Source organism: Polypterus senegalus, chromosome 2, assembly GCF_016835505.1.
Source record: "Polypterus senegalus isolate Bchr_013 chromosome 2, ASM1683550v1, whole genome shotgun sequence".
NCBI lineage: Eukaryota > Metazoa > Chordata > Cladistia > Polypteriformes > Polypteridae > Polypterus > Polypterus senegalus.
The window spans coordinates 163,664,349-163,686,727 of NC_053155.1; the positions used below are offsets into that span (position 1 = coordinate 163,664,349).

The following is a 22,379-nucleotide window of genomic DNA, read 5'->3' on the forward strand; positions in this document are numbered from 1 at the left end:
TTTGAGAACAAAATTAACTTTACTTATCAAATGGGATGTAATTGTTTAACTTGCTTAGTCACACTTTTAAAGCAGGAGATGAAAAGATAACAAGATCGATTTCATTCAGTAGCGTAAACAGATGAATGAAAGGTGGCTTTGCATTCATTTTCTGATTGTAATGAGCACATCTGTCCATTTTCTAATTGGTTTATGCAGTTCAGGACTGCAGAGGAAGTGGGCCTCACACACATCCACAGTTACTCGTATAGGACTATGGTATATGGGAGAACTGGCTGTGCTAACAAGAAAACATTGATACAAGATACAAACAGTAGCCATTTGGTTTTTCCACAATGGTGATGACAGGAGTTGCTCCATTTGTTAATACCAAAATAAAATGTATTTAGTATTTCAATGTTTTGAAGGACAAGGGACACTCAATTTCAATTTCAATTAAAATTACACATATTGTGTTAACAAAGATGTGCAATCACCAAACAACATAGTTAGGACAAACAAAACAATACACTTCTTTACTAAATATGAACAGAACTGACAAGGCAGTCTTCTGTGAAATTTTGCCTGTGCTATGTGCCAGTCTAGGTAAGGAGATGGAAAAGCTTAAATGTGTGGTTGAAATCTTGGTGTAGGATAGAAGGACATAAGTTTATGGGGGCATTGGGACTCAGATGGGATCTGTTCCACTATGACGGTTCACCAGAGGGGTGGTAATGTGATGAGGAGGCATACGAGTACGTTAGCTAAGGATTGTTTAAACTAGGGAAGTGGGGCAAGGATGTTTAAGTGAGACTAGGTTTAGAACTATACATGAAGGGACAAGCACCAACTGAATAACAAAGAGGCATAGTTATTTTTTTTTAGGCCAAAGTTAATTAAATGACACCTTAAATGTTGCTTGCTTGAAGTCTGGGAGTAATACAAATAAAGTATGGTTGAGTTGTATGAAAATAAGCATAATTATAATATTATAGCAATAAGAGAAACTTGTCAAAATAAAAAAAAACATGAGGACTAGTTTAACACAGTGTTTAGGAAGCACAACCAAACAAGAAAAGGAGAATGAATCTCCATTTATGTAAAACTGAATTTAAAAGTATGTTTTCTTCAGTTGGATGATGTGCCACATCTAAGTGAAGACGTCTACATTTGGCAAGAAAGCATTAGGGATAGAGGCCTTACTTTACAAATATGTTATAGACAACCCAGTGAAGGTGGCAATTTTAGTATGTATTTTTTAATACCATTAATGACAAATTCTGAGGGAAATATTATTGACATGATTATCCTAATATTAACAGGACTAGCCTTAAAAAAGAGTGGAGAATGAGAAGAAGAGTTCTTACACATAATCAAAGACAACTTTTTAACACAGTATATTAAAACACCAACTCGGGAAGAAGCCTGTCCAGATTTAGTATATTGTAATAACCAGGATAGAATTTGGTGTACAGATTCAAGTGATAATAATGGAATAGTTTTCAGCGTTTTTGTAGGGCATAGATTAAATGACTAAAACTGTCAAGTTTAACTTTGGTGGGGAAATTGTTGAACAGATACAGCAAAGTCTAAAAGTGATAAACTAGAATAATCTTTTAAGTGTGGAAACAGCCAAGGAGAGGTAGAACGAGTTTCAAAAACACTTTATAAAACATTTTATACTGAATGCAGGATATGCAAAATTTAGAATTAGTAGGAAATGGAAAAAACTCTGCAGTGAGTTAATAAGGAGATGAAAATGAAAGCTATAAAGGGAAAAAAAACAGCTGTATAAGACTAACAGCTCCAATGTAAACCTTATGGCATAATTGCATATTAAGAGCAATATTAGGGAAGGTAAAAGGCAGTTAGAGAGGAATATTTCACATAAGGGGAAAGATGACCCACATAAATTCTTTCATATTTTAGTAGTAAAAGAACAGACAAAGAGGAAGTGTAGCATTCAGGAATAGTAAAGGAGAATTAAAATATACAGATGGTGAAATTACAAATGCTCTAAACTTGCGTTTTTCGGAAGTTTTCATATCTGAGGAAGTGGATAACCTCCCAGCAGTAACGGGGACTTCTAAGGCTTCTAAGAAGATACTCAGCGACTAGAAATTATAGAGGGAGAAGTACTGCTAAAATGAAATAGGATAAAATCTAAAAACATTACTAAGACTGATAACATTTATTGCTAAGTACTTAAGGAGGCTAGTGAGTACATACATAAACTATTGGAAAATTCTGAAGGACTGGAAAATGGCAATTATACTTCCATTAAGTAAAAGTGTGATCGGCAGATCAGTATTCTTAATGTACATCACAGGATAAATAATGGAAGGAATTATTAAGGAAAACATTGAACAACATATGCTAACAACAGTAGTGTTAGCAAGCACATTTTAATAATAGATGGGGCTTAGATGAGGAAAGTCATGTTTTACTAACATGTGGCAAATCTATGAAGAAGCAGCAAAAAGAATATGATTAGAGTGGAACACACAATATTATTTATCTTGACTTTCAGAAAGCATTTGACAAGGTCCCACATAAAAGGTTGGGTATCAAACGAAAAAGTTTGGAGTTCGGAATATGGTGTGCATATAGAATTTAGCATTTAGAATTGGCTAAAATGCAGGAAGCACAGGGTTATGATGCAAGGAAACTTATCAGAATTGGGTGATATTAAGAGAGGTTTACCACAGGGGTTAGTGCTATTTTTAATATATAAAAAAAGATTTTGAGAAAAACAAAGAATAAGCTGATTAAGTCTGCAGATGATACAAAGTTAGATGATTTTGCAGAAAATCTAAAACCTGTTGAATCATTACAGAGGGACCAGGACAGCATAATGGCTTGGAAATTTAAAGTACTAGGGGGCTCCGCCCCCTGATCGCTTCGCTCGCCAACCCCTGTGTTTGTTTAATCGGATATACAATTCTAAAAGCGTTTTTATTTCTTTGGAATCGCTTTAACTGGTGACCACAGATTCTCATAGCGCATGGTGTAATACACATATTGTGTAAATCCACGTTTTGTGCATTTAATGATGCGAAGGTGAGGACTTTCTTTTCCACTCTTTGCCTTTTATTTCTGACCTCAATTTGTCCTGCTATTTTTTCAATTACACCTGGTTCTGATGATGAATCACCTTTTGTTTGTGCTAATGCAATCTTTACTATCTTTTTTTTTGATAATGTAGCGACTGACATAATAAGGTGTCACAAAAGTTCTACTTGAAGAATCGCCGACCTTGTAACCCTAAACACAACTTTCTACCACCCTCTGCAACCCCTCTTCCCCCGGGTCTCACACCCCCTTACCACATCAATCAGTACCCCGCTATCAGTCTTCCGTGCTGTACTCTACCTTCCTTCAATTGGACATAACAGTCACTTAAAACAAAAAAGGCTTCAACTTGGCTGGGACGCTACAATACTTTTGAATGTTACTGCTTTTACTTTACAGCTTCATTAAAAACAGTATTTGGAGTTACCTTCTCTTCAAGATCACAGTGAATTTTAATTCCGTCTTTGGAGACACATTGTGACAATGCACCCTCTCCAACCCCTCCTCCCCCGTGTCTCACCCATTACTGCATCAATCAGTAACCCGCTATCAGTCTTCTGTGCTGTACTCTGCCCTCCCTCAATTGGATGCAACAGTGACTTAAAACCAAAAAGACTTCAACTTGGCTTGGCTACAGTACTTAACAAATTTTACTGCTTTCATATTCTATACCTTTCTCTGCATGTGTATCGCGCCATCGTTTGTTTGAGCCGTTCAAATTCCACTGCTTTCATAATCTCTTATCTGCCTTTTGCTCTCTCCAAAGGTTTTGGGTCTGTTTTCTCCGTGCTGCTCTTTCTTCTTTGCTGAGAGCACAGGATATGTATGTGCTACGTGCTGTGCCTTTACATGAACTGATTTTGGGTCTCTCTTCTCTGCGCTGCTCTTTCTTCTTTGCTGAGAGCTGTGCTCTTATTTGATAAAAAGGGCGTGTCTTGCAAGAATCTCATGTTCCACGTCCTCGTGAGACGGCCCTGGAAGAATATCTTGGCACCAAGTCTCATGTTTATGGTCCCCGCGAGATGCTCCGTGGCCAGTCTTTTTTGTCTCGCGGGTCTTTTCAATGTCTTCCAAGAAATTCCAAGATCACATATCATCACCCTGGAAATGTCCTTTCCACGATTTTTTTTATAGATAGAGAGTTGCAAACGTAAAGTGTTACATGGTGGAAGTAAAACGTGAGACCAGAATATGTGATAGGAAATCTGAAACCTGAAACAATTGCTTAAGATAAGGATTAAGTTCCAGTCAATGTTCAGAAACCATTAAGGCGGTTAACAGATTATTAGACTTAAGAGCACAATGGGTAGAGTACAAGTCAAAAGAAATTATGCTTAAGATTTACAATTCTGACTGATGGATTTCACCAAAGCATTTTTTGCAGAGAATATCCTGTGTTTGCTGAATCTTTTTCTTGAAATTTACTGCATGACCGGTTTAGTCAAGTACTTTTTTCACAGAGCTGTACCAGCCATGCATGGGAACTGTCAAGCATGCCTACTGTAAAATTGTTGCCGACTTGGCCATCGATGTAATATAATACAATTCTTAACGTTTTGAAGGAGTACGAATGTAAAGACCAAAACAGTTAAGTTTAACTTTGATAGGGTAAATTTTCTAAATTTTTCTAAAGACTACGGATTGAGATAAGCTTTTAAGTGTGGAGACAGTCAAGGAGAATTGGAACAAGTTTAAAAATGTTGTACAGGACAGATACATCCCAAAATCTGGAATCAGTAGACTAATAAGTCCAATGTTAGGGCATATAAGAGCACAAGGGCAACCATTAAGAAAGATATTAGGGAAGCTGAAAGGCAGTTAGAGAGGAACTTAGCAGATAAGGTGAAAGATGGCCCTAAGATATTTTCAGCATTTCAGATCTTTCAGGGAGGAGGTGAAATGCATCAGGAATAGTAAAGGGGAATTAAAAATTACAGGTAGTGAAACGGCAGATGCTCCAAACTTGCACTTTTCTGAGGTCGCCATGTGTGAGGAAGTGGATAACCTCTCAGCATTAAAAAGGACTACCACTACTACTGAGGGAGAATTAGTTCTTGGGTAAAACAGGATGAAATAACAGAAAATCACAAGGACCAGATATTTATGCAACCATGAGGTCATACAGATAAGGAAATTTGATTCTGTTTCTCCTCACATTTGTATCCCAGTTAATCATGAAGTCATTGACTTCAGATGGAAAGTTCCTATACACTCCAATCAACAACAATGTTCAATTTAAATGGGAAACATGCTTCAGTTACATTGTTTCACATTAACATCCAAGGATGCCAACCATTGTGGCACATATGCATTTGTTAAAAATATTAAATTCTTGATGATGGCAGTGTTTTTCTTTGAATTAACTTGTTTCAATTAAAAGTCAGATGTTTCTCATTTTTTCAGTGCAAGATGATGGTTCTTCATCAAACAGTGATTTTTTCTAACCCTTCTTAGCAGTTTCTACTTAAGGTGCCGATAATAGTGGAAGGGCACTGTATATAAATACTTGATGCATACATTTGGAAGTCACTGCATACTGGAGAAAATCAGAAGTACTGGAAAATGGCAAAACTTATTTAATAAAAAAAAGTGATTGGACATAATCAAGCAACTATAGGCCAGTATGCTTAAATTGCATCATAGGTAATTAATGGAAAGAATTATTAAGGAAAAGACTGGGTAACATGCATCAAGAACAGGAGTTTTACTGAACAGTCAGCAGAGGGAGGTTATGTTTTACTAACCTGCTGGAATTTATGTGGATGCAGCAAACGCTTATGATCAAAGTAGTGCATACAATATTATTTTAATTGACTTTCAAAAAGCACCTGACACAAGGTCCCACATGAAAGGTTGGGCATCAAACTAAAAGAGGTGAGGATTCAGGGTACATAAATGGGTGTAGAATTGATTAAAACACATGAAACAGAAAGTAATGGTATGATGAATGCTATCAGAATTGGTTGATGTTAAGATCGGTGCCCTACAGGTGAAAGTGCTGGGGCAGCAGAGAAGTGTGACTACAGTAATCCCTCGCTATATCGCGCATCGACTTTCGCGGCTTCACTCTATCATGGATTTTATAATGTAAGCATATCTAAATATACAGGGTGGGTCATTTATATGGATACACCTTAATAAAATGGGAATGGTTGGTGATATTAACTTCCTGTTTGTGGCACATTAGTATATGTGAGGGGGAAAACTTTTCAAGATGGGTGGTGACCATGGTGGCCATTTTGAAGTCAGCCATTTTGGATCCAACTTTTGTTTTTTCAATAGGAAGAGGGTCATGTGACACAAAGATATTGGAAATTTCACAAGAAAAACAATGGTGTGCTTTGTTTTAACATAACTTGATTCTTTCATGAGTTATTTACAAGTTTCTCTTTGTTTACAGCCATTGACATGTCGCAGAGGTTAACACGTGAGGAGCGGATAGAAATTGTGTTGATGTCTGGTGAACGCAGTAACCGGGTCATTGCAGCAGATTTCAATGCAAGACACGCTACGAGACCACCCATCTCCAATGCTACAGTTAGCAAACTGCTTGCTAAGTTTCGTGAAACTGGTTCAGTGTTGGATTTGGCAAAATGTGGACGCATGAAAATTGTCACTAATGAAGAAACATCAGTGGCTGTCCTAGCTTCATTCAGCAAGAGCCCACAGCGTAGCACTCGCCGCATGTCACTGGAGAGTGGCATTAGTTGAACATCCCTTCGGCGGATTTTAGCTACTCACAAATGGCACCCTGACAAACTCCAGCTACTGCAGCATCTCAACGAGGATGACCCAGATCAGCGCACTGAATTTGCAGAATGGGCAAAACAAAAATTGGAACAGGACCCTCAGTTTACGCAGACGATTTTGTTCAGTGATGAGGCAAACGTTTATGTGAATGGTGAAGTTAACAAACAAAACCACCGCTATTGGTCTGACACTAACCCACATTGGATAGATCCCTCCAAGACTGTTGGAACAAAAAAACTGATGGTATGGTGTGGTATATGGGGTACAAAGATAGTGGGGCCATTCTTCATCAATAGAAACCTCAAGGCCACTGGATATGGAAATTGCTACATGATGATGTGTTTCCCTCTTTATGCACTGAAGCTGGCATGTTCCCCGAGTTTTTCCAGCAAGATGGTGCACCACCACATTATGGGTGTCAGGTCCGAGCATTCCTAGATGAACAGTTTCCTGGAAAGTGGATTGGTCGTCATGGGCCAGTTGAATGGCCCCCAAGGTCTCCCGATCTGACCCCCTTAGACTTTTATCTTTGGGGTTATCTGAAGGCAATTGTCTATGCTGTGAAGATACGAGATGTGCAGCACCTGAAACTACGGATACTGGAAGCCTGTGCTAGCATTTCTCCTGCGGTGTTGCTATCAGTGTGTGAAGAGAGTTGCATTGACAATCCAACACAATGGGCAGCACATTGAACACATTTTATAAGTGGTCAGAAACTTGTAAATAACTCATGAAAGAATAAAGTTACATTAAAACCAAGCACACCATTGTTTTCTTGTGAAATTCCCAATAAGTTTGATGTGTCACATGACCCTCTTCCTATTGAAAAAACAAAAGTTGGATCCAAAATGGCCGACTTCAAAATGGCCACCATGGTCACCACCCATCTTGAAAAGTTTTCCCCCTAACATATACTAATGTGCCACAAACAGGAAGTTAATATTACCAACCATTCCCATTTTATTAAGGTGTATCCATATAAATGGCCCACCCTGTATAACAAGGATTTTTCACTGCTTCGTGGGTTCTGCGGACAATGGGTCTTTTTACTTCCTGTACATGCTTCCTCAGTTGGTTTGCCCAGTTGATTTCATACAAGGGATGCTATTGGCGGATGGCTGAGAAGCTAACCATTCAGAGCACGCAGTTAAGTTCCTGTGTGCTGAATGGCTCAGTGACGGAGCGCTGAATTCGATTCCGTGGCATTAACCAGGAAGTCTCGTCTCGCTCATTCAGCATCAACGTGTTTCATTGTGTAAAGAGTTAAGTTTTGTGCTCTTTTATGTTTATCTTTGTGCATAGTCAAGCCCTTCATTATGGCTCCAAAAAGATCTGCTCCTGCTACTGCTTCGGGGGCCGCGCACAAGCGCCAGTGGAAGATGTTAATGATTGCCGAAAAGGTAAACGTTTTGGATATTTTGAAGGAAAGGAAAAGCTACATCGCTATAGGCCGCCATTACGGCATCAATGAGGCTACGATTCTTTTTATTTAAAAAGTAGGAAAGGAATATAAAATCTACAGCCGCAGTGTCCTTTTAAACAGGGTGCAAAACAAGTTGTAAGTGGATGTAATAAGGCAGTAGTCTGGATGGAATCTGCTTTAGGGATTTGGATTGAAGTCTGCTGGAAGAAGAACAACGGCGGTGCTATACAGTTGCCTGAAGAGGCTCCTTTAGAAGAGCTGTAACGCTCTCCTTTGTTGTGCAGTAAAACAAAACTACTCGTTATCGGACAAGTCATCGTGTCATTGTTGGTGAGTAACTATAATTAAATTTTCTACTTACAGTCCATAGTACATGTACGTACATTTAGTGTCACTGTACACACATTTACTGTATACAATTTTTCTTGCATTGTACGTATTTATTGCTGGTGGCCTGTCTATCGTAATGGTTGTAACATATGATATCGGAGACACTTGATATCTTTGAAATAATATTTAGGTTTTACTGTATATAAACAGTGTGTTTACATACATACATTTCAATGAATATTACCTAATATCTAAGAGAATAAAAAAGGGTTTATGCTGTATAACTGTGCGGGGAATATTTATAAACAGTATGGGAGAGTTTATAAGGGCTTAAAGTACATAAAAATAACCATACAAACATATGGTTTCTACTTCGCGAATTTTCACCTATCGCGGGAGGGTCTGGAACGCAACCCCCACGATCGAGGAGGGATTACTGTACACCAATTCCACAGTTACAGTGTTATGAAGAAAGATTAAAAGAACTGAGCCTTTTAAGTTTAAGCAAAAGATGATTAAGAGGTAACACGAACAAAGTGTTCAGCAAGAATACAGGGACACTGTGCAAAATTTTCCTTTAACAAGTTTTCAACTAACATTAGGAGGTTTTTCTTCACACAGAGAACCATAGACACGTGGAATTAATTGCCAGGTAGTGTGGTAGGCAGTAAAACTTTAGGGACCTTTAACCTCCTTAGTGTTAGATTCAAGTGTCACTTGGGCTGTAAAAACAGTGCTAAAAGTGTTGTCCCACATGCCATTCGGGCAACTGTATAGATGCATCTCGCATAAGAGTTAGACCCAAGGATTATTTGGGATGTAAAAATACCAGCAGAATTGCTCAGGAAACAATATAGGTGAGTTTTGTGTAAGTGATACCCCTGATTGGAACCCAGGCAATGGAGCAGACATGTCTTCTCCTAGCCTCATAATGGTGTCTCACAAGAAACGTTTTTCAGCAGCCCAATGTGCCCAGCCACATTCTTGACAGTGATGACGAAGTGAACCTGTCTTCAGGTTGTGAAATTGAAACAGATAGTGAAATTGAAACTTTTTCTGATGAATCCTAAAGTGATGCTTGTGTCAATCACATATGTGCAGTGGAAGAAAAAGCTGATCAGTCTGGAAAGAAAATCTACAAGGAGTCTATTATTGTCCTGTGATGTAGGGACTGTGTATTTCACTGTGCTTCAAGAAATACCACACAAATTACACATTTTGACAGTATATACTGTATTAGCATTATTTTTATTATTACCGTAGATCCCGTTATATAAGCCGAGAATTTCGTCCTAGATTTCTGGCTTGGAGTTTGGGGGTAGGTTTATACAATGAATATTGTTTCAGATTCAAGATTTCCAGTGCAATGCCGGTTTTGCCGATGAATACGGAAGTAAATAATGACGAAACCACAGAGCCATCTTTCAGATGAAGAAGTAACTTTGCATGCCGGTACTTTAAATTAAATAAATAATTTATTCAAAAAAGTGTTTTAGTTGTTGATTTTATTAATAAAATTTATAATAAATTATCGGGAAGTTTAAAATGAAATTTTTGTTTTGATTTCGATCAACATCTTGCGCTTCTAAACGGATGCGTCACGTGTATCCGCTATGATTGTAAACAAACAACCGAGAGCGTTAGTAGCATCAGTCGGAGCCCAGATACATGTGTTTGTGGATGTAATTTCCGTTATTGCAGTGATTTACCTATATACATATATATAATTCATTAAGACCATGCAAGCAAGACACATAATTGCTAAGGAAGGAAGAGAAGGTAAAAGTAAGCGATCGCAATCAAAACGAAGATGGACATTGTGTGGAAATATCTCCTCCCTTACTGCAGCCCAAAGATGTCAAATTAAATGGTGAGTACAGTATGAAATTGTTTCTAGAATAGAATGCCTTTTATTGTCACTATACGCATCTACAATTAGATTAAAAGCAGCTCCTTCAGTGCAGAAAAAAAGTTCTATATAGGGCTTGTATGGTTGTTTTTTAGCTTTAGCATAACGCCGAATCTGCAGCCCCGCTTCTGCTTTCTTTCCCTCCTCCGTCTGTGTTGTCTCCTAGACCCAACAACAATCCACGGAGAGCCCGCTGGTCTCGCTATGTTGTCTGGGATGTTGTGCGTGTGATGAAAAACACTCGAAACAGATGTCTGGCTCTCGACACCGATGTCTATAAGGTTCTGAATGGTGTAGCGGATGTTCGCCAAACCGATCGTGCACATACAAGGACAAAAAAAAAAAGTACAAAAACAACAAAAAAGTGCACTCAAAAGGAGAGCCCTGAGCCGCTGCGACCATGTGTGCCGCCATGCTCCTAGCTTAACCGAAGTAGGCTTGGCACTTTTTATAACTTTTTGGTTAGTACATTAGAAAAATGATTGGTGTTTTGGTAAATTATGCACATTATATTATATATCAAAAATGCCGGCAGTCTCACATTCTCGTTGATAAACGTTATGAATATACCTGAAGAGACACTTTTAAGGAAATTTAGAAAATTTTGCTTGGAGAAGGGGGTCGGCCTGTATTCCGAGATCTACGGTATGCATTACTGTTATTTGTATCATCATCATACTTTCTACATGACAGACTTTGTACTTTTTGTGTTTTGCACATTTTACAATAGAAAGATCAGATATTAAAAATGTGTACATTTACAAGCCAAAAAATGCAAAGCTTTTTACATGATTTTTCAAGAAAAAAATGCAACACTAAGGAGGTTAAAACTCAACAATGTTATTTTGGAATAATTAAAGGGCTAGGACTAGAAAGCTTTATTGGGCTGAATGGCCTGGTTTCATGTAGATTGGTGTCATGTTGCTTACACTGACAGAGCAAAGCATTTCATTCATTACTGCAAAACTTAGAACTGTTTAATCACTGTATAACTAGGTTTATACCAATAATTTTCCAAAATAACAAATTCGAAATACAACCCATTCATAATTTTATCCCATACTTAATTCTCTTTTTTACCTTTAAAAGAAGCCCATGTCAGCTACAGATGGCGGAAACAGAGCTCAAATACAAGGAAAATGAAAATTGAAATTTAATACAAAAGTAAAGAAAGGTTACTTAGAACTGAATGACATAAAGCAATTTAATATTCATATGTTTATAGAATTACAAAACTAACAAGCTGATTACATTTGGCACAATCCTTGTGTAAACAGTAGTGCTTAATTCCATGTAGCTCGTAGCAATGCTATTCTAGTCATTTAAACAACATATTTTAAAACAAACAGTAAAGGAAAAAAAATGTAATATTCCTGTTGCTTTTATTAGTTTCTTTTACAACTTTAAAATATGAATAATAAACAGCAGAACAGAAAAATGCTTTGACAAAATCCAAAATGCACCAGGGCACAATTGATCGCAATAAGCAGCAACTTATTTTATGCATAGTGCACCTATTATTAATGAATACAACAATATGTCAGTGAGATCTGGATTGTGTGCCTGGTTTATTCTTTAAATACCTGAAGATCATTGTGTTACCTACTAACAGTTTTCCTAGAATATTAGACATCACATTGCAAACTCAAGTAAAAAGTTAGTAATTCCAGCTAATCTATATCTAATGTATGTATTGTAACATAATCTAATGTGCGGATACACTCTTGTGTTCTGTCAAGAGTTGTTTCATGACAGGTCTGCATCGGTCTTCATTACAGTGAAGGAAAAGCCAAGGTCATAAAATAGAATCAGGATATAAACACATATTCATCAATATCTCCTATTCATGTCTGTTTGCTTTTGGCTTTACAGAAAAAAAAAATACTATACCTTAAGTTCCTCTTGTCGTCTATAATAATGAAGCATCATTTGTTTCTGATCTTCAGGACTGATCACTGGCTCTCGAGCTGGTGCCCCTTGTCCTCGCTATGTAGAATTAAATAAATAATAATAATAATGTTAATACAATCACCTTACGCAAATGTCATGCTTGTTTTGTAATTTAGAATAAAAATATGAAAATGAAAACAATTATAAATAAATTAAAAGGATTCAGTAATGAAATAGAAAAAAAAGTATATAAAAAATACATACTACAGTGATCCCCCACTATATCGTGGTTCAGCTATCGCATCCCCACTACATCATGGATTTATTATTATTATTATTATTATTATTATTTGGGGGCTCCGCTCCCTGCTTGCTTCACTCGCCCACCCCTGGGTTTGGTTTAGCAGAAAAACAATTTAAACAGATTGTTATTTTCATGGTAACTGTTACATATACATTATTTTCATTTTTATTTTAAAACTTTTGTAAAAACAGTATTTGTCCTTTATTTTCTGCCCCGGGCGTGATTAAATCTCTTTCTCACAGGACTGAACATGTGCTAAAGAGATGCAATCGGTTCAGCTGCTGTCTTGCTGCTGCTGCTGGCCAGCTGTGTGTTCTGCTTGCCGCGCTCTGCGTCAATCATTAAAAAGCCTATACAGCAGCTGTCCTTTTACCACTTCGCATCTCTGCCACTAGCGTTCTGGAGTTGAGGGCTGAACGCATGCGAAGGAGATACACTCGGATCATCTGCTACCGAGCTGCGTGTTCTGCTTGTCATTTTAAGAGCTGGTAGCACCTGAAGTGTTTCTGGCAAAAGCATTCCAACAACTGCTAGGTTAGATATCTGTGAAGTTGTTTTAAATTATTTGTAAGTAGGGTGTGACATGCAAAAGTCACCGTCTCATGGGTTTTGCTTCCTAAGGTTGTAATGTCTACTCTCGCGTGTCATCAAAGTGTCTCTCTGAGATGATCTGGTCTCGATCGCTTCGCTCAACTCCGCGAGGCGTGCTACGCTCCTGCCACTTTGCGTCTCTCCCGCTCGCGTTGTGAAGGGGGGAGCTGAACGCACACTAAGGAGAAGTGGACGGATCAGCTACTGGCTTTGTGATACTTCTGCCAAAGTGCATGTTCTGCTTCTCGCTCTGCGCGTTGATCATTTAAAAGCCTGTACAGCAGTTCTCCTTCTGTGTCACTGCCTTGTCCTGCGTGACGCTGAAGTGTCTCTCACGGGACGTCAAATTGTCTTCTCAGAACATCACACTCATCTCCCTGGTCTGCCTGCCAAGATTTTTTTTTAAATATGAGAGAGATGTTACCCATATCCTTAGCCCAACATCCACATATCATACAGTATGTGTTTACAAAGTGTGTTTTAATAGGTTTACATGTGTTTAAAGCGTGTGGGAGTGGTATTTTAAGGCTTAAACTATAAAAAAAAATGTTTATTTATATGGTCTTTGTATATCGCGGATTTTCACCTATCGCTGATGGGTCTGGAACGTAACTTTTATGATAGACGGGGGATCACTCTATATAAAGTATTGAAAGACGGCTTGTCCAAATTTAACACTTATTTAAAACAGTAAGAGTAATACAGTATTTATACGTGTACCACGCGCACATTTTTTCCCGAAAATTAGCATTACAAAATGAGGTGCACGTCATACACGAGGAAATGTAATTCTATAATGTTTACTTCTTCTGTTTGGGCTCGCTCACTCTCTCTCGCCCACTCGCGCTCTCTCACTCTCTTGCTCACGCACTCCCACTCTCTCTCTCGATCACTTGCTCTCTCGCTCGCGTGCTCACATTCTCTCTCTCTCACACTCACTCAACCTTTTCGCTCACTCGTGCTCCCTCTCGCTCGCAGTGCTCTCTCTGTCTCTAAACGCTTCCTATACAATTACGATGCGCGTCGTACACAGGGCAAAATTTTTTTCGTGAATTTTCTTTGTAAAAATTAGGGTGCGCATCTTACACGAGGGCGCGTGGTACACGAGTAAATACGGTACTATCATTAGGTGTCTTCACAGTTCATTACACAAGTATTTTTGATATATCTGCCAAAACTTAATGCTAGATTTAAACATTTTACAGTATTTAAAAATCACATATAACTTTACTAAGATTGTGATTTGTAGTTTCAGGTTCAATTCAATAATTGTATGGATTCTGCATTTTTTCCAGGGACACCAATGACACAAGACTGCAAAAAGTTACTACTTATTTGGAATAGTTATACTTACATAATAACTTATTTGTAATAATTATATCTGTGCAGGAGTTAAGTGAAAATGAGGTAACACGAAACGAAAATGCAAAAATGTACTGTATTTATCTGATAAACAAAATACTACTGCAAAATATATAGCTCAGATCATAACATCAGAAAAACAAATTCAGCAAACATCTGAAAGTCTCTAAACACAACTCTAAACAAGGCACTGAAAAAAAATTACATATTAGACAGTATTATTATATACTAATTTTATACATTATTTTTTGGCCCTGGCCATAGCAAGACAGTAAAGTTATACTTTATACTTATTACATCCAGCAATATTCTTTAGAGGTTGCACAGTTGGGTGGTGCAATAAATTGAACATTTCAATTTTTGTGTTTATTTCTGTAGTGGTTGAAGTGGAACAAAACAACAACTGGTACTATTGTTTGGAAGCTTCTTAAAATATTTGCCCTGCGGTGCATATCGGCCCACTTCAAGCACTAGTTTGCTACCCATAAATGTACTGTAGTGACGTCTGCTAGTAGAGAAAGGAGACATGGGATTCTGAAATTTAAACAATGAATAGAATAAACAGGAGAGAAGCAAGGACTGCACAGAAGACAGCAGATTTAAAAAAAATTGTTAACAGCAGGATATATACATATGTCAGTCCCTTTCCCTTTTGGTAGTGTAATACACATTAATAGAGCTTTGCAAGTATTTAAACTGATGCAGTTGCTACATACTTGTGTTGAACATGAGGAAACCTCTTAGTTTCCTGTATGTTTCCCTCCCTCCCTCCAAGACTCAAGCTTTACTGCTAAATGTATCTTAGTCAGACTTCGCTGATGCTTCCACCTTCCATTTCAAAGCTCAAGGAAGGAAGGCAGGCAGATACTTTATTAATCCCCAAGAAGAAATTCATATACTCCAGCAATAGCATACTGATAAAAACAATATTAATTAAAGAGTGATAAAAATATAGTGCAAGTTAAAAAATACAAGGTGGAGAGTGCAAGGCAGGTATAAGAGACAATAACATTGTATAATGTTAACGTTTACCCCCCGGGTGGTAAACATTAAGAGTAGCATAGTGTGGGGGAGGAACGATCTCCTCAGTCTGTCAGTGGAGCAAGACAGTAACATTCTGTGGATGAAGGTACTCTGTAGTGTCAATGTTTTTTTTTTCCCTTGCAAAGCTTTTTAAATTTTACATTAAATTTTAGTCTTGCGGACCCCCATGGAGATCTGAACTGATTTCAGTATATGATATCGACAAACTAGTGTGCTAGAGGTTAGAGCAGGCAGAAGTTAGTATATGAAACTGAAGATCCCTTCAAGCCTTAATCTCCTCTCTCTTTCTCTGTATGTGTCAGAATAGCCCCCTCGCTACAAAATTATTATTGACAAATATGGAGAAAAAAGAAAACACATCATCTAATTTTCTTTTTTCTACAACATATTTCAATCAAATACATCCTAAATCCTAACCCTACATATCCAAATGTCAAAATACCATTTCTTAGCAGATAACTACTGACCTAGGAGTACTATCCTCCCAAATATCAGGTTTGAACTAAAACTAGTGTTTTTGTTGATGGGTTAGTGAGTAAATGGAGTCAGTCAACTTTAGACACATACACACACAATGGCTCATGCAATACTATAGTTAATTGTCACAAACTGACTCCTAAGTCAAGAAAGTTTATGTTATATCATGGGCATGGAAACTGAGGCACTGGCCAGATGTATCCCAGCAGATGGTGTCGTTGTGCAAAAATGAAACTCATCCAAATAATTTACCATATTACATAACAAAAATTAAACTCATCCAAATAATGTAGATAGATAGAAAGAAATACAAAAAAGCAACGTTTATAGAATGTAAGTTAAAGGATAATAATCATATTGTTTTTGACAAGGCATTGATGTAATTTAATTTTTTATTTATTTTTTAGTATGCTTTAGTACATTAAAATTTTTTACTTCTACTTTTTACTATGTTTTATTATTTATTGGTATTTAAAATAGACAGTTGTACTGAAATACTGGTTTTCTATCTATAATAAGTAAGAACCAAACTGTCTTCCTCCCATGTCCAGCATACTATTATAAATACACTATCTCTTTAAATATAATTGCTTTTCTAACAGAAGGGCACCCCGATGCCCTTTGAGTGGCTCAGCTGGGAGATAGCAGGTGCCCACTGCCAGCCTCCAGGGGTTGGCAAGTGAACCAAGCAAGGGGTGGAACCACCCAGTGAACAATATATAAATAATAAAACAAACAATAATCCCCTAAACACAAACAAGAACTTCTGGCTTGGATATTGGAGAACTGCTGCAATCAATACAGTGCTATAGCTGGTAGTAAGAGGGTCAGACCTGTCCAAATGTTTATTTTGACAGCGTTAATATTTAAATAAAGCAGATCCAGCTTGTTGTAGCTAATGAACAAAAGGGGAGTTTTATAATCTTGAGGTTTTAATTCGGCAAAGGTTTATAAAGGAAATGTACACATTTCGAATTTATTCTGACATTTTTTTCTCCAGTAACTGAAAAATACTGCTTAGTGTTTTCAAAATTCAAACATTACTATATCTTTACTTGAATTAGTGAATTCCAAGAATGTTACAGATATTTTAAACAAACTTTTTAAAACTGTTTTTATAATAACATGCTTTTAAAATTTGGTTGGGCTGGATAATAACTGCTAAGTTTGTAAAACTTGCTATTGCAAGATTTATATTTGCATTGTTATCTGTTTAAAAACAAACTAAAAGTGTAATGGACGAGTCACATTGATTCAATTTTCCAAATTTGTCCTACCTTTTATTATTATTATTTTTTACATTTGTCCAAAGTTTAATTTCATGTATGAAATCAAACTTGTCAGCTTTACATTAATCCATTATTTCAGAACTCTTATAAAACATGTATTTTATATGACTGATCACACTTACTGATTGTATAGTCTGTGTACTAGTCCAGAAATAAAATATTAACTGTATGTGCAGTTGAATTGGTAGACTGCATTACAGTCACCAATGTGCCTCTCAAATAAATTACATACTTGCCATCACTATGTTTTTTTTTTTTTTTTACTTTTTGAGGATTATATGGATGGAGAAAATTTTGGCTTCAAAAACCAAATGAATAACAAAAAATTAGTGTTTACATGTCTGTATTTAGCAATGAAGTATGCAGCGCTTTCCAGCTTACTAGCATAATCACAGTGCTTTGTGCTTCAAAACAAAATAAATTTTATTTTGGTATTAACACATGGAGCAGCTCATTTCATCGCCAGTGCAGGTAAGCCAAACAGCCACTTCACTTGCAACTTGTTTCAACATTTACAGTTATATGAAAAAAAAAAAATGTTTCTTTCAAACATGGTGACTTCAAGGCCCTTAACCTGCAATTTCTCCATCCTGGGCATGACTTTAACTTGCATTCAACCCTGCAAGGATGTCTTCCAAACTTGCAAGTAAGACTTGGAGTTTGGTGGCAAGATAGCCACTTCAGCCTCGGTAAAAAAAAAAATCTCTCACTGTTCCATTCCACTCAAAATAATGTGGTGGTCAGGTGTCACCCCCTGCATGATTGCATTTGGGTACAAATTTCGGATCCTGAGGTGATTTGTCATGTGATGGGTGTAGCAACAGACTGTATCAGTGCATGCTCCCCACCTCTCGCTGTAGTGTATAATTATTGTTCTAATACAACATTTTAAAAATAACCATGGCAAAAAAAAGACATTCAACAAAAAAAGATTTAATTTTGGAAGACGAGAGAAATTCTTGCCCTGTTCAGCATTAATTGGTGAGCAATTCCAGATGGGGTGTTTAACCAGTTCTCTTACTAACAGTCTTCATATCATTTTATTTTCTTATTCACTCATCTTTGGGCTGGTTTATACTTCACACTCAGAACATGTCAATGCGTGCATCATGGCTCCCATGCACTCCCAGCATTCATTTGACGTGTCCTCTGAGTACGTCCTCAGAAATGAATGCAACGTGTGTGCGAGTTGAAGCACCAGTAAAAAATAGGGGGGGGCAGTGTGTTCAAGTTGGAACGTGTTTTGTTTATTATCAACATGTGACAGTAAGGTAATTTGCAGATCCTATAGGATCAATGTGAGTGCTTAGATGTTAGATGAATGGTCTGATGTGGTGAAGCAAATCATCAAACGGAAATGCTGACATACAAATGTTTTCATGGTGCTTTTCTTCATCTTTTTCTTGCATAGGCAATACAAGCATTGCATATTCCCCATCGTAATGATGCAGTACATTAAACGGTCTCACATAACATCTTTTGTGCAATCTTTTTTTTTTTTTTGCACCTTCGCAACAGCATCAGAATGTATGGAAGCATATTTGAGCCACAGAGAAAAACAAATGGGTACACAGTGAAGAAAAAAATGTCTATTTCACGAGTAAAGTAGAAATTTTGACTTTAATCTTGTAGTTTATTTTGTCATAAACGTCATCTTAAAACCAACCCAGTTGTTAATCACTAACTGCTTCTGGTGCTTCCTTCTGTGTTGCCAGTAGTTGCATGCAGCAATTGCCAGACAGAACACATTAAATTTACAATAGTCCAATTCTCTGAATATTTAGAATCCTTAGATTTATATCTGATATCCCTTTCATGATGTAATTGTGTTAAAGCATGTATATTACATTTTATAGATAAATAGCAAAATACCTGCGCTTCGCAGCGGAGAAGGAGTGTGTTAAAGAAGCAATGAAAAAGAAAAGGAAATGTTTTGAAAATAACGTAATATGATTGTCAATGTAATTGTTTTGTCACTGTTGTGAGTGATGAGTGTTGCTGTCATATATATATATACTAGCAGAATACCCGCGCTTCGCAGCAGAGAAGTAGTGTGTTAAAGAAGGTACGAAAAAGAAAAGGAAAAATAACGTAACATGGTTGTTAATGTAATTGTTTTGTCATTGATATGAGTGTTGTTCTCATATCTATCTATCTATCTATAATCTATCTATATATATATATACGTTGTTCTCATATCTATCTATATATATATATATCTCTATCTATCTATATATATATATATATACCCGCGCTTGGCAGCGGAGAAGTAGTGTGTTAAAGAAGGAAAGAGAAAGAAAAGGAAACATTTTGAAAATAACGTAACATGATTGTCAATGTAATTGTTTTGTCACTGTTATGAGTGTCGCTGTGATATCTATACTAATAAAAGGCAAAGCCCTCACTCACTCACTCACTCATCACTAATTCTCCAACTTCCCGTGTAGGTAGAAGGCTGAAATTTGGCAGGCTCATTCCTTACAGCTTACTTACAAAAGTTGGGCAGGTTTCATTTCGAAATTCTACGCCTAATGGTCATAACTGGAAGCTGTTTTTCTCCATTTACTGTAATGGAGATGAGCTTGAACGCCGTGGGGGCGGAGTTTTGTGTGACATCATCACGCCTCCCACGTAATCACGCAGTACATAGAAAACCAGGAAGACCTCGAAAAAGCGCTGAAGAAAACATGCATTATATAATTGAGAAGGCAGCGAAACAATAAGAAGCGAGCGAGTGACATATACAACCATGTTCATGAGTTCTGCTACTTCGGAAACAAAGCACGATATAAACCTACACTTTAAATTAAGTTCATAGACAGGCTGCTGCTGGCGTTTGTAATTTAGTGCCTGCCCATATAAGGCCGTCCGTCAGCGGCAATCCAATAGCAAACTCCCACTAAATATTCACGGGTGAAGGACTGTGTTTATGGAGAGGAAGATGAGATGGTCAGGGTGGTGTTTGACACAAACTCAGCGAAACTGCGAGAGAAAGTTTTAAGTGCCAGGACTAAGGTAACATTAAATACAGCCATGGACATAGCACGAGATGGCACCAGCACAGCTGGGAAACTTCGATGCATGTACACCGAGCAGCTCACGTGAACTGACGCAGTGCACAGATAAAAGCAACAGTTCCAAAGAGCTGAAAAAAACCGAATTACACAATTGAAAAGGCAGCAAAAAATATGAAGCGTTTGATACATACAAGCATATTCATAAATCCAAAACAAAGCACGCGTTGGAAAAAGTCAATGTCCCGCTAAAGGAAGACAGTGTAAAACAAACCCGTGCATGCAGTGTGTCAGGTCTCAGATAAAGAAGACGACAAGCTGTTTATTGATGCAGTAAGAAACGAATCGATGAATGAAACCTGTCATCTTTACAGCGATTGACAAACACGGAATGTAACTTGAACACAACACATCCTACAAATACGAACCTGATTGAAAGAAATAATGATAATCAAATCCTTGATGACAGCAACACTCAGTAACACTCACAAAACAAATACTGTATATTGACAGTCATGTTACGTTATTTTTAAAATGTTCCCTTTTCTTTTCATAGCTTTTTAACACACTACTTCTCGCTGCGATCGCGGGTATATATATATGTATATATATATATCCCGATCTACATACTCGAATAATGGATACTTTATTCGCCATCAATGATTGTTTTGGTAAAGCCATACTCAGTGTATTCATTAGATGAGCGGTAAAAAGTAAGAGCGAGGAAGGATGACTTATTGAGGCATGCAGGCTGTAGTCTTGCGTCAACTCTATCTGAATTGCGATCACATTTGAAAAATATATCTTTTCAAGTTCTATTTAGTCCATATGTGTCAAACTCAAGGGCGCGGGCCACATCCGCCCGGCGTGTAATTATATCCGCCCGAGATCATTTTATATACTGTATTATTGTTATTAAAGCCGGGTATATGAAGCGCTGGTAACACAATAAACTACAGATCCCATAATGCAGCGCTTCAGCTGCCTTGCGACACTTACGCGTTAATCAAGTCTACCTTATGATGCTGCAAGTTATTGCGAAGCTAGCTCACCGATGCTGAAGAGAAAAGTTGATTCTGAAAATAGAGCCTTTAAAACCGATGGGAGGCTGAGTATATGTTTACTGAACCCGTGTGTCTCATTTGTGGAGCTAATGTGGCTGTAATTACAGAATTTAATCTAAGACGGCACTATGAGACAAAACATCAGGTTAACCTGAATGCAATGCAGAAGATACAGAAAGCAGCCTAATTAAATAAGAATCTGACACTTCAGCGGACGTTTTAACCCGTGCACAATCACAAAGTGATTTCAAGTGAAGCTGCTTTTATGGGAGACACAAATGCACCAGTGCAATTTGCCCCACTTTCCCTGTTGCCAAGTAATGTTAAACCAAGTCGTCACTACGGTGTTCCCAAATCGCACTTTGCTGATAAACTGGCGCACTGAGTTTGCACGGCGCTTTGGTGACTTTGAAGAACAAAAAGTCCGTCTACATGCGGCTCGAACCTTGTGCATGTTTGGTAGCACATATCTGTGTGAGAAGCTCTTCTCAGTGATAAAGACTAACAAAACAGCACACAGGAGTCGCCTCACTGATGAGCACCTGCAATCCATCCTGAGAATCTCCACAACACAGAACCTCACACCAAACAGAAACGAACCTGTTGCCAAAAAAAGATGCCAGGCGTCCAGCTCTAAAATGACATATGAGCAAAGACAACTGAATGATTTGATTTGTTATTGCTGAAAGGAACACATTTTATTTATATTTCTAGGTTTTGTTATGCAGCATGTTCATATTTGAATTTGTATAATTTTGACAGGATATATTTTTATGGAGAGCAAAATCTTTTGGGATATTTAAAATCTAAGTTTATTTTTTATATAAAATTACATAAGAGTAAAGAAATGTGAATGTTTGTTCTTTTAACATTTACTTTAT

General features: G+C 37.4%; 1 protein-coding gene across 1 annotated transcript in view; it reads right to left on the bottom strand.

Moving 5' to 3' along the window:
• Positions 1-22,379, bottom strand: part of cfap298 (cilia and flagella associated protein 298) — a 103,380-nt gene that overhangs the window by 15,795 nt on the left and 65,206 nt on the right. The window contains exon 3 of the mRNA XM_039744920.1: positions 12,354-12,449. Within this exon, the coding sequence (XP_039600854.1) occupies positions 12,354-12,449 (96 nt within the window). The remainder of the gene's footprint in view (positions 1-12,353; positions 12,450-22,379) is intronic.